We start from the raw sequence: 13613 nt of genomic DNA, 5'->3' as shown, positions 1-13613 counted from the left end.
CTTGCATGATTCAGGGTGGCAATTTTGGGATATTTGGCAAGCACATCACATAATATTTTGAAATATTGTATTAGGCGCTAGGAGCTCTTGAAGGAGGGAATACTAATATAAAAGAGAAATGTAAACTTCTCGGTACTGAGTCCAGTATCTTCATTTGCAGTAACTTAAGGAGGTGATAAACCTTGGCATCGATTGGTAAATACTATTATAAAAGCATTGGCTCCTCAGAATGAAGAAGTGTTGGCCTCATTCCTGCGGCTTTAGGAATACTAGTCAAAGTTCTTGAAGGATATTGCTAGTAAATAAAATGTTTGAATTTACTCCTGAAAAACTGGTGACAAAGATTAGCGGTTGGAGCTTGTCGAAATGGAAAATTTGGTATGAATCAACTGGAACCTGACAGAGAATATTAGTTAGGTTTTTGATCACATACAAGGCCGCTGTAGTGTTTCAATACATACAAGCAGGCAATAGTAGGATCCTCTACCACATTTCTCTAGGTCTTCCACAGGGTAGCCCTCCTTGGGAAGCCCAGTCATACGTCACATTATCCCTACCTCACTATACATGGTTCTTCAGGATTATGGAAACATGCTGGCAATATGCCAGCTAGCAAATCATTCCCACCAGCAAAAATTTTTTCAAATCGCCCATAAAAGTTGACGACTGTGTCATAGGGAAAAGCTGTGATCGTGGAGGATACTTTTGGTTGCCCATTGTAATCAACCCGCTCAGAGTCATTGAACTGAATGGGACATTGGTCAGCATGAAGCAATGAACGTAGATTATACGCCAGAATGTGTCTTAGTTGAACAGGAATTGAGTAAAAAAGGTGTCAAACATTCTCGAAAAAGAACCCTCCATTGGAAGATTATCCTGGATGCCTTAGAGGCAGTGTCTGTCTTGATCATGATTTACAGAGGTGACACAGGAGGGCTGGGCGCCCTTTTGTGCACAGATATCTTGGGTCAAGGTCACTTTCCTATTAAGGGTTTCTCTGGGACCCAGCTCCCCTGCAGGAGGAGCCGATAAGGAAGAAAGGTGTCTAGATTTTGACTTCAGTACCAGTACATGCCGTGTTAATATCATGTTATCCATGAGTCACTTACCATCAGTGAAAGATCCGAGCATAATGAATTTAAGACTCAATCCTAAACTTACTACTATTTTGGTATTCACAGAATGAACTTACTACTTTTGGTATTCACAGAAGTTAGGATTTTGTCTTAAGTTTGTCTTAAGACAAACTTAAGACAGACTTAAGACAAACTTAAGACAGATTTAAGACTAAATCCTAACTTCTGTGAATACCAAAAGTAGTAATTTCATTCTGTGAATGCCAAAAGTAGTAAGTGCATTCTGTGAATACCAAAATAGTAGTAAGTTTAGGATTGAGTCTTAAGTTCATTCTGTGAATCGGGCCCTCAGTGCTGAAATACAATATGTTTCCTCTGAAGCCAAAAAAATCGATTGTGTGGTGCTTCATTTCATTGTATTGTTCCCTGTCAGAAATGTGTGATTGTAGCTGCCTTTAAAGGGTATCCAGTAAATTTTAGATTTTCCAACAGTCATGCTGGTGTATAATGTTAACATTAATTATTCATTTATAACACAAAAAGTCCTTCAAGGGGGGGTCCGAGGGATAGGATTTTTAAAGACCTGCAAGAAGTAGTTCCCCCTATACACATACATAAATCACACAATAAACTTCTTGGGTCTGTCAGGACTTGGAACCAACAAAGGTTAAGATGAAGTATAACTGTATGGGAATGCTAAAAACCCAAATGCGAGCAAACTGGTGGAGTGAGAGTGCAGTGCGAAAAGTAAATAGTAAAAAAGGTGAATTTAAAACTGCCTAGTGCAGATGAAAAGAAACTGTATTAGCTCATCTGGGCTGGCAGGGTTAAAACGCAGTGCTACAGAGTGTATGATTAGACTGCTAGAATAAAAAGAAACGTCAACATGTTTCAGCCATCTGCCATCTAACAAGTATGTTTGACTTTCTTCAGGACCATATAACAAAGCTGCTGCTAAAGTGAAAAAATGAAAAGAAAGAAGTGTCAGATACAAAACTAGTAATCCTATGTAGATAAACGGTATCACTGGAACTTGTCCAATTCTGTAGGAAAAGTAAGCCCACCTCAACCTGGTCACAACTCAGGGAAGGGAGCCCCACTCTCTCTGTCGGTACTCCGTCGTAGTACTGAAGTTGTAACTGGAGGTTTTCACTTTAGCAGCAGCTTTGTTATATGGTCCTGAAGAAAGCCCCACTCCACCAGTTTGCTCGCATTTGGGTTTTTAGCATTCCCATCTGCTTGGTGAATAACGAAAACATCCCAGAGCTCCAACCTCTCAGAGGGGTGGTTGTAGCCCTCAGTGGGACTAGGTTTTCCCACTGTGAGGAGAAACCCCAAATGATGAAGCATGTCACCTTTGGTGAGTGAGGGCATTCGGCCTAAAAGGGATCGCTCCCCAATTAGGTTTTCTTGTTGAGATACAGTTGTACTTCAACATTAATTATTCGACAAGAAGGGCACATGAACGTGGATAAAAGGCAGTGGAAAGGGAGACAAATGCAGATTTACAGGGGTGCTAAGTGTGAGAAAACACAATATTTTTTAAAATAATCAACATTTTTGAAGAATTTCAAAGAAAAGGACAGAGTGTATGCGCTTTTTTGTATGTGTTTATATAAAAAGATCTGGTGAAATCCGACAGACACTTAACCTTACCCAACTGAAAGCACCTGCAATCAACTTTATTTTTAGAACACACATTTATTAGGGGGTGTAACACCTAAACAACCCCTTTGAAGCAATGCCCCTGACTTTCAGTCACCAACAATTCAAATTCTAGAATCTTACATTGTTTGATGACGTCTGCTTGGGTTTTGGGATATATTGTAATATAATTCACTGGATGATCCTATTAAATAAATACGCTTACACTTTGCTTACACCTACTTTCATTTTTTGTGCATGCAGTGTGGCTTTGTTCATAGATTATCTTTGGCTTTGTGTCTCTGGGAGACAAGTTAACATACATTGTTTTTTAACATTTTTGTTTTCAGCATGAAGGAATGAATATGGACGAGATCCTATCCTTGTCTCTCATGGAGCTGACTGCACAGCTAAAGGATGGTTCAATCTCCCCAGAGAGTGCCCTTTGCGCCTACATGTGGAAGGTAAAAGAAATGAAATCTTGTTGTTGCATCAAGGGTTGTGATCATGTTTAGTGCTTCAGTAACTCCAGTATCAGCACCAAGGGAACACAGGGATCCTGTCTACTATTAGGAGTCATGATGCATCAAAAGATATATGGCACCTTTACTGGGGTTAAACAAAGCATGAATTGACTCATTTTGAAAATTGTCTGTATGGTCCCCTTCTGGGTCACACATTCATCACCCTGGCATAATCATTGGCACAACAGAGCCTCATCCACAGTGTCTGGAATAGCAGGCAGAGATCACAGGACCCACATTGAATATGGTGGTCACTAGTTTCTCCTGACTAGCCCACACATCTCAAATGCCTTAGAACCACCCCTTCGGCAATGATCGCTTTTTGCTGCTCTAGAAGAGGGAATTTGGGCCTTTTTCTCGTCCCCTCTGGGCTGATCTTTTTAGGGAGCTCGAGGGATAAAAGAGTTAGGTATCAGTTCAAGATCACAATTACACTGCAATCCATTTGGCTACACAGTAAAGCTCTGAGTTGGAAATCAGGTTAAGTATAGACTTATTACAAGTTCAAAGCCAACATAATAAAAATCAATCTCAGGAACATCGCATAACAATGCAAAATTATCAAAGGACTTTCAGCTCTATGAACAAACTTAATTCTCAATAACAAATTACGAAAGAGAATCTCAGTTGCAACCGTACAGATCAGTACAAACACAGCATGAGGAGGAGATTGAAAATTCCGATCTTCCTGTCAATAATGCATTTAGATCTCAAAATTCTACACAGAAAAATACTGAACTAAATCGCATAAAGATTAACCCTGGGCAAAGCACTACGCTACGCTCGCATAGTTTGCGAAGTTTGTGCAACTTCGCACTACGCAAACTGCACGAAGCACAGTGCGAACACGCGTAGCGTAGCGTAGTGCAGCGGTCATTTTTTGCTTGCTCGCGGTCCTCAACGTCAAGTTGGCGACCGCGAGCAAGCAAAATGACATCCTGGCGAGACTTTTTCCTTGTTCGCGATCAGCAACATCAAGTTGCCGATCGCGAGCGTGGAAAATAAACATACCGGCGAGATTCTCAACGCAGAGAGGTCTGGTTTCTCATTGCGAGTGGTCGCGTAGGCTCACAACTGCTCACGATGAAAAACTACCAGTCCGCGTTGAGAAAGCGGCCACTCGAGTACAAATCTCCTCGAGCAGCAGAAAAATACGGCTCGCACTGTGCAAGATGACGTTTTCAATGATTGCACAGTGCGGATGCTTGTCCGCACTGTGCAATCATTGAAAACGGCATCTTGCACAGTGCGAACAAGGTACTACGCAGTCGCGTAGTGGTACGCGATGTTTGCGTAGGTGGAAGTGCACTTCGTGTAGCTACACGTAGCGCTACTTCGCGAACTACGCCCAGCCCTAATAAAGATCCATACAGTAAAGGTAGGTGTCAGCATGAAAACTTCAGTAGACGTTTTCTAAAGTAAAGTGTCACATAGCATGTAGCCGCACAATGAGATAAAGCTTAGAACGCAAAGTTCTAAACCTCTTCTAGCATAAAGAGGAATGTGCATCTGAGTCTGTTCTAGAGTCTCTTCATGAATCTACTCTGAAATCTGCTGCTGAATCTCGTCTGAATCTGATGCTGAGGCATAGACCAACACCTAGTTATACCCAAGACAACGTCATTTAAGGACGCAGGCAAGAACAGTTAAATAGGGGGTATCAAAGAACATCACATTTAGCTAATACAAAAGCGTGCTGGTAGAAGAACAAACATAACTTATAAGAGTATAGCCGAACGACTCTGGGCTTCACAGGTGTTAGTCTAATTCCGGGCCCGATTCACAGAATGAACTTAAGACTCAATCCTAAACTTACTACTATTTTGGTATTCACAGAATGCACTTACTACTTTTGGCATTCACAGAATGCACTTACTACTTTTGGCATTCACAGAATGAACTTACTACTTTTGGTATTCACAGAAGTTAGGATTTTGTCTTAAGTTTGTCTTAAGACAAACTTAAGACAGACTTAAGACAGACTTAAGACAAACTTAAGACAAAATCCTAACTTCTCTGAATCCCAAAAGTAGTAAGTTCATTCTGTGAATACCAAAAGTAGTAAGTGCATTCTGTGAATGCCAAAAGTAGTAAGTGCATTCTGTGAATACCAAAATAGTAGTAAGTTTAGGATTGAGTCTTAAGTTCATTCTGTGAATCGGACCCATAGTGAGTAAGTAATCCAGTTGCAGTAAGTGAGACAGACGAGCCATGGCCATTTAAGGCAAGATCTTGTTCATAAGGATTATTTTTACTTCCGATCTAAAAGAAGCAGTGGATGCGATTCTGCAGACTTTCAGTGGGAGAGAGATACAGATCTTCGGGCCGAGCCTGAGAAAGCTCTGTGCCTCATTCTCTTTTTGAGGATAATTTATGGTTTCAAGAGGAAAGAGTGTGCATTTCTTGATGGGCTGTCCCCTCCATTTTTTGCAGCAGGTAACAGGGGGTTTTGAAATGGAGGGCTTTGTGAGTAATTCAGGCAATCTTTAGTTGTATTCTTGCTTCAAATGGCAACCAATTTAGGGATTTTAGGGATGGGGAAATGTGAGCGTTTATATTTGTACCTGTAATCAATCTGGCCACGGCATTCAAGGAAGCCCTTAGTGGGGCCAAGGTATATTTGGGGAGGCCAGAGAGTGTAGCACTGCCATAGTCTAGCCTCGGCAAAACAAGTGCTTGAACCACCTGCTTGAAGTCCTCTTGTGAAAGGAATGGTTTGAGTTTCCTAAGTATCCTCATCTGGTGGTTAGCACCCTCACACACCTTACTAATATGGTTCTTCATGTTCAGGTGTATGTCCAGAGTGATTCCGAGAGATTTGGCTGAATCAATAATGTGAGAAGAGCAGTTCAAGGCTGTGAGGTGTTTCAGCCAGAGGTCTATATTGGGGGTGTGATTAGGCAGAGATATGAGAAGGAATTCCGTTTTGAAGGTGTTGAGCAGAAGGTGGTTCTCACTTAGCCAGTTTTGAGTATTCGTCAGGGTAGAATTGAGTGATGTCTTCAGAAGAGGTGAAGTTCATGTAAAGTTGCATGTCATCCGCATACATATGAAAAAGAATGTTCTTGGAATTTAGTGCATTTGCTAACAGTTCCATGAATATGTTAAAGAGTATAGGAGATAAGGCAGACCCTCGAGGGACCCCCATGGAGACTGTAGAGGGCTGAGCTAAAGACTGATTCAGCTTGACTCTTTGCGATCTGTTGTGAAGGAAGGATGAAAACCATTGCAATACCAGTCCGGAAAGGCCCATCCTGTGCTCAAGAACGAATAATTGAATGTAGTGATTAACAGTGTCAAACACAGAAGAAGGGACAGGGAGAATTAGGAAGCAAGATTTGTTTTGGGCTAGCATTTTAAAAATGCCATCCATAATGTGAGTGAGCACCGATTCCGTGCTATGACCACTCTAAAAACCAGATTAACGTTGATCCAGGAGTTGGAAATTCTCTAAGTGAGCGCAGAGTTGCGATTGCACACATTTTTCTAGGAGCTTCGCCAGAGTGGGGATGTTGGAGATAGGGCGGAAGTTGTTGAGATCAGATCTGTCGGCATTCGTTTTTTTTAGAATGGGTGTAACCTGACCTTTTAGGCATTTGGGGATTGTGCCTTGTGTCAATGAAGGATTGACAATCTTTGTCCACAGGAGGATGAACGCATCCTTGATTTCTTTAAATACCTTTGGTGGCAGCGGATCCCTGAAGTGATTAGAAGAGTTGATACTAAGAAGGGTTTTGTAAATGTCTCTTTCGCTGAGGAGAGTAAAAGTTCCCCTATGAGGCATTGTTCTTGGTGTTAAGACTAAGTGGCTGAAGCCTCTCAAAGTGAGCCAGAAGAGACGCCATCTCGTAGGCTAGCAGAAGAACCTTCTTAGATTCAAGGTCAGTACTGATGAGTTTTGTTTTTGCTGTAAACAAAGCAGCCAGTTTGTCGCATGAAGGAGGGCCGTCTCCTGGGACAAGGTGGTTGGGTACTTCACCGATTGTTGTTTAACAATTTCAAAACGTTTTTGAGGCTTGGTTAAGTTGGGATCTGAAGTAATCAGCCTTGGCAAACTTGATCTTTTTATTATGGGAACTCTTTACCGATCTAAGGACTTTTAAATAAACTGAGGAGGGTTTGGATCTCCAGGATCGTTCTGCTGCCCTTAAGTTGTGACGTTCTGAGTTTAGATTGTTGTTGAACCTACTTTTGGAGATTTTAGAAAAGGCATTTTACTGTTTTGATGGTTTGTGGAATCCATGATACTAAATATAGTAGAATTATAGTAGTCAGTGAGTTCATGAACATCTGCCATGTTGACTTGGGTAGACAAGGCGAATTTACAGTGGTTTGCTAGAACTTCTGTGCTGATATTCCTGAGGTCCCTTTTTTATTGCTTCATTTTCTTTTGTTGATGCCGGTTAATAAAGAATAAGATGATGTATTGGTCGGACGAGTCACATGGGATAATGGCATCCAGTGTGTTTGTATTTCCTTTTGATATGGTCGAGAATTTCTCCTTTGTTATGAGTTATGCAGTCACAGAATTGGGCCATCTCGTGATCCAATAAGAATGATTTTAGGCAGGTTACAGCTTGGTCAGTAGGGGTAGACCAGTGAAGGTTGAAATTACTGAGGAAGATTTGGGACACTGCCTGGTCATCATTGCAAGAGTTGATTTTCAATATTTGTTCAATGAAGGAGAGATTGCCTCCTGGGGTGGTAGAATGGATGGAGCTTGCAAATCGGGAGGTGGGAAGTGTTGAGGCAAATGTATTCACTGGAGGATGGTGTGGTAGTCTCTGTGTGGGAAACCGAGAGTGTGTTCCGGTATATACAAGCTAGTCCACCACACTGCTTCTTAGATCTGTCAAGACGGATTATATCATGACTAGGAGGAACTAGAATGTCAAGGATAGGGGTGGAAGAGGGATTCAACCAGGTTTCAGTGAGGATGATGATATCTATCTCATTGTTTTGGATGAGGTCAAAGATATTGGAGGCATGATTACTGGCTGATCTGCAGTTGAGTAGTACACATTTTAGCCGTACAGGCATGTGGGAGCTATCAGTCTGAAAGATGTTCACTCACTTGAGGTTGTCACAATTTAAAACTCCAAGGTTGTGAGTGCACCTTTCTCTGCTGAGTCACATTATATCCCACAAATACATAAGGTGTTAATATACATATGTGGACTAATCCGTGGTAATGTGGGTAAAGCCAGTTTTTTGCTGCTCTAATGCTCTTAAAATTTCACTGTCCATTTTAATACCTGGTCCAGAAGTGAATGTCCTCTGCTTTAGTCCACTTGTCTCAGCCCAGAATAAGTCTTTAAACCACCTGGTTAACTGCTCTCGATTTCACCTCTGTTGTCAGACTGTAAAACCATAAAGCAAAGTGGATCCATATTAAAGGCCTGATTCAGAGTTTGACACAAATGTGGCAGATACTGTGTCTGTTTTATTACATGTGCATTATAATATTTGGCATTTGTGATATGATGGATCCACCGTATTTCACATGCATTCTATGCCATGGCACTTGTAATAAGGCGCATGGGATATCAGTCACATTTGTGACAGAGTACGGTCTGCCAAACTATAAATCGGTCCTTAAATCTCAGCAACATAACTTCACTTTGCGCATCCTTGAGTATTTATGTGGCATAATTTTTTTAACGAATTCTTTATTGGGTTTTAAAGACTGTAGCACTGAACCAATATCCAGTGAGCATGAGGAGATATAAAAGACTTTACAATACAGAAAAATACACAAGTGTTACAGACAGACACAGTCATTTTGTTGGGCACAGGAGATTAAGTGATTTTCCAGAATCACAGGATGTTGAGAGTCCCTGCCGATAACCCAACCCAGTTCTCCAGCTTCGAGGTCAACCACTCTAGCCGTTAGGCCACATCCTCTTCAAGACAGACTTTGAGCTCACAGCCATTTTAATACCTGCTACAGTAGCTAAAGGGTTCTAGTCCTTCCCCCTCAGTAAGGGGAATAGGGCAGTTAACCTACTAAGTATCTTATAACAGTCTCCGCCAAAGCCCAAGAAAGTAAAACTGACTGAAAGAGTGTGGAGAAGCATAGCTAGGAAAGCAAATCAAATCCATACCAAATTTCAGCAACAATAAGCACAGCTTCACAATGCTCATCAATGGCTATTTACATGGCACTATTTTTATCTGTACTTACCCACTGTGCAAAACATCTGAGACTTGATAAGGAGCTTCTCTGTTCCTATAGTTTCAGGGTCAAACAACACAAGACTTCCCTCTTTTCCAATTATGTGTATAATTTTGGATTTTGCATGATATCAATACATACTGATTGGAAGGTAAGAACAAGCCCTGATCTAAAATGATATTAAAAAGCTTTCATAAACATGACCTTATTCTTTACCAGTAGAATGAATGGATACCTCAAACTCAAAACTGACAGTTATTTTGCCATGTAAGTGACATCACATCTGTAGCTGTGTCTTCCAGGTTTCCACAGAAGTGACATTACACTTGGGTCATATGACAATGGTTAGTCATGTGACCATCTGGGTCATGTGACTAGGGGTTGTGATGTCATCATAGTCAGGTGACCCGAGGCCAGTCATGTGACCTAGGTTGTGATGTCACCATGGTCAAGTGACTCAGGTGGGTTACATGACCTACATGTAATGTCACCTGCAAACCATGGCCCTGAAAGGTCATATGACTAGGGGGGTTGTGATATCAGGGACAGGTTACCATGAAAGATCAGGGGATGGAGTTGTGATGTCACCTGTAAACCTTAACCTTCGAAGACCATGTGACCAGGATGTGATGTGGCAGAGTTCTCTCACTTTTGGAGGCAGTGAATACAAATAAGAAATCTCCACACAACAACAAACCTCAAAGCTCCTACAGGAAAGAGATCTCAACTACATCTCCGGAAAGACACCTGCTAAAAATGTGAGCATTACTGAAGATGTGTTGATAACACTTAAGATGTCAGAATTATGTCTGAACATGCACAATGGGCTGCAGAGTAAATATCTGTACTAACATTTATGTACACAGTACATCTGTACATATTTAATTTGAACTTACAGATTGTCTTTCTTTCATTTTTGAACTGCATAAACCATGAGCAAAAATAACCAAGGTAGAGGGCACCCAGCCCATAGCTAATGCTATTAATTAGGATAATTTTTACTGCTTATGCTGTTCGAACCAGACTGTAAATTTCCCAATCCTAAACAAAGAGCTGTGTAAGAAATGTATTTGGATGTATAATAGTGCCTATTTAGAAAAGTAGACTCAGGCCATGCCCTTCGAGGACAACTGGCTTGTTAAAGGTTTTTCAGCTGGTGTTGTGAATGCCTATCTCAAATGTGACTTATACGCTCTGTTGAGGTCATAAAATCAGTGATGGTGCATAGGTGTCTAAGGGCCTCATGTAGGTAAATGGTATTTACCGATTCGTAAATACCGAATTTTACTGATTCGGTATTTACAAATTGGTAAATGCTATGTAGGTAAATATTTGGTACAAATTACCGAATCGAGGCCCATAGGAATCAATGGCAATTACCGAATTGGTAAATACCGATTCGGTAAATTTACAGAATAGTCAAGGGTGGCAGGGTGTCACTTTGACACCCTCTTGCACCCCTGATCAGTGCTTGTGTGCCATATGGCACACATACATGCCCTAAGGGCATGTATGTGTGCCACATGGCACAGGTGTACATGCACAGATTTGCATATACACAGGTATTCGTTATTTACCACCAACTAACAGTTGGTGGTAAATAAAAAATCCTTAAGGCCCTGTGGCACTGTTTACAGTGCCACCTACATCTCAAATTACAGATTCGGTAAATACCGATTCGGTAAATTACCGAATCGGTAAATTTACCGAATCTGTAATTTTTAAGGCCCCTACATCTCAAACTCCAAATACCAGTCGGTAACGGCCGAAATCGGCCATTACCGACCGGTATTTGGCCACCTACATATCGCCCTAAATCCTTTATATATGTCAAGAACTATCCATCATATCTGTTTTTTGTTAGACCCACACAAAGGGCCTGATTATGTCGAACAAGCATCCGACTGGCATCGTTGTGGTAAAGGTAGTGGCTGACAGGCAGAAGGAGGTCCGGACCACCAAATTAGAATCCAACCGTTGTGGAGGTGGTCAGAAACATGCCTCTTTGCACTGAGGCTTGTGCTGTGGCCCAGAAAAGGGCCACAGCACAAGCCCCAACCACAAAAGGCACCTGCCACATGGGACAGCGGAAGGAGGGGGCTCATTCTAGGGTCCCCCAAAAGTCCCTTTCCATCTGCATTTCTATGGTGGTTGGACCGCCGTAGCAAGGCCGGGGGGATGGGGCATTATAATCCCTATGGCGGTGCCTGAGCAGGAACCACCCTTATCATAGCGATTACATTCCGACCACAGGGCCGATGGACTTCTTGAGCCTTTCGGAACCACAGCAGTCGGTCCCTCACACCGTGCAGTTGGACTGACCGGATCGCTATGCAGCAGTCTGACCGCTGCTTCAGATGTTGGTGGGACCGGCACCGATGTGCTGTCAGTGTCGGTCCCACTGACTTCCTAATGAGGCCCAAAGTATATAAAATGTTTAGGCTGCTGTCTCATTTGGCAGGGGAAAAATACCATCTAGATATGATTCATGTCTTATGAAGTACAGTCAGAGAGATACAATGTGCATTTGACCCACAGACAAAACTTGAGAGAACGCGAGAGCAATGTTCAACTTTTTCCAAAAGGTAGGTCGAAAGAACTATAGAAAAACATGCATGTGATGGTGATTTCAAAAATATACATCATGGTGGCTCTTTAATCCACCAAAAACTGTTTAGAAAAATGTTGAGGCAGCATTATTGAATTACTTAACGTTACATACTTACTTCTAATACAAGCAGGACAATGTCTGTGTGCAATCTGATTGGGAGGTACTCCCCAGATAATACTTAATTGCTAAATCAATAGACCTAGGGGCAGACTTATGTTAACTGGCGCATCCCCAGGCATTTACAATGTGGCGCACCATGGGGCAAAAACGGCACAGAAGCGTGACGCATCGGTGCCGTAAAGGTGGCGCATTGCTGGAGTTGCGTCGCAAGCGCGACGCAGCTCCAGCAAGGCTCGGGGGTGCCCCATCTTCACAATGCTGCGTCAAGAACTACGCCTGCTTCAAGCAGGCGCAGGGTTTTGAGGCAGCATTGGCCTGAAAGTGACTGAGTGAAATCTTATAGATTACACTCAGCCACTTTTAGGAGGCGTTCCTGCGCAGGAACGCCCCCCCTGTGCAGGAATGCCTCCTTATGGCGCAGGGCTTCACAACGTGACACATCTCCTAGATGTGTCACGTTGTAAATAGGGCGCATTGTTTACGCCGCCGTTGCGTCAAATAAAGTGACGCAATTGCGGCGCAAAGAGGCGCAAGGGCCTCATAAATCTGCCCCCTTTTGCTTAAAGAAAGAATAGTTGAAAAATAACCTGTACTTCTGAGCTACTTAAAAAAGTGTGTTCTGCGAGAACACGAAGAAAGGAGAAAACTGCGTGTTCCAAGACTTCGGCAAGTTTTCAAATAATGCGCTTTGGGGCAAATGAGCAGTAATCGAAGGAAAAAAAAATAAAATAAAAAAAAAATGTGTCCAAAGTTGAAACCTAGACGCAGCTTCACACTCAACAACAACAGCGTCTCCGTTAAAGCTTTCAAATTTCTTGTGAGCAATAAGGAAATAAGGTGAAAACGAGTATTTAACTGCCGCTGGTGCAATCAAAGCACTTAAAGTAAAAGAAACTGCCGCTGGTGCAATCTACACACAAAGAAGAGAAACAAAAGAAATAATACCTTTTAATTTCTTTTGATGTAAAGGTGAACGCTGTCTCCCAACTTCTTTCATAAAGTTTCGAGAAAAAAAAATCTTTTGAAGAAATAAGTGGGTTCTTTGTTAAATCTTCTCGATCCCGATCGTCGCCAAAATTATGTTGTATTCCAAATAGGCAGATAGGTAGATGGTCAGAAGTTTATTGTAGAGAGACAGCTTAAACAACCACCTCCAGCAGAAGACAAGTCATAACTGTTACATACACCACATAAAGAATGTTACAGCAAAAATGTACCATAACAATTCTAATAGAGAATGCTACAGTCAGCAGAGTTTACCCGATGCAGAGTGTATGGAGATGCATGTAACAGTGCACTCATAATTTTGAGCACATCATGCACCTATGGATATTCACTGAAGTTGGATTGGCTGTTTTAACATGTGAGTACTTTTCCACAGATTTCGTTTTCATGACGCGGGTATTTGAATTTTAAACTAATGCGCCCTGGTTGTTGTGTGCATGGCTTACCGGCTGTTGGTC

At 41.9% G+C, this 13613-nt stretch overlaps 1 protein-coding gene across 1 annotated transcript in view; it reads left to right on the top strand.

Annotated features, from left to right (window-relative positions):
• The window catches only part of LOC147747108 (vitamin D3 hydroxylase-associated protein-like), a 458139-nt gene that overhangs the window by 60594 nt on the left and 383932 nt on the right, over positions 1-13613 (top strand). The window contains exon 2 of the mRNA XM_086952359.1: positions 3071-3184. Coding sequence (XP_086808485.1) covers positions 3071-3184 — 114 coding nt within the window. The remainder of the gene's footprint in view (positions 1-3070; positions 3185-13613) is intronic.

Source organism: Lissotriton vulgaris, chromosome 1_1 (genome assembly GCF_964263255.1).
Source record: "Lissotriton vulgaris chromosome 1_1, aLisVul1.2, whole genome shotgun sequence".
Lineage (NCBI taxonomy): Eukaryota > Metazoa > Chordata > Amphibia > Caudata > Salamandridae > Lissotriton > Lissotriton vulgaris.
The sequence above is the reverse complement of the archived record's forward strand: the minus strand, read 5'-3'. Positions and strand labels throughout refer to the sequence as shown.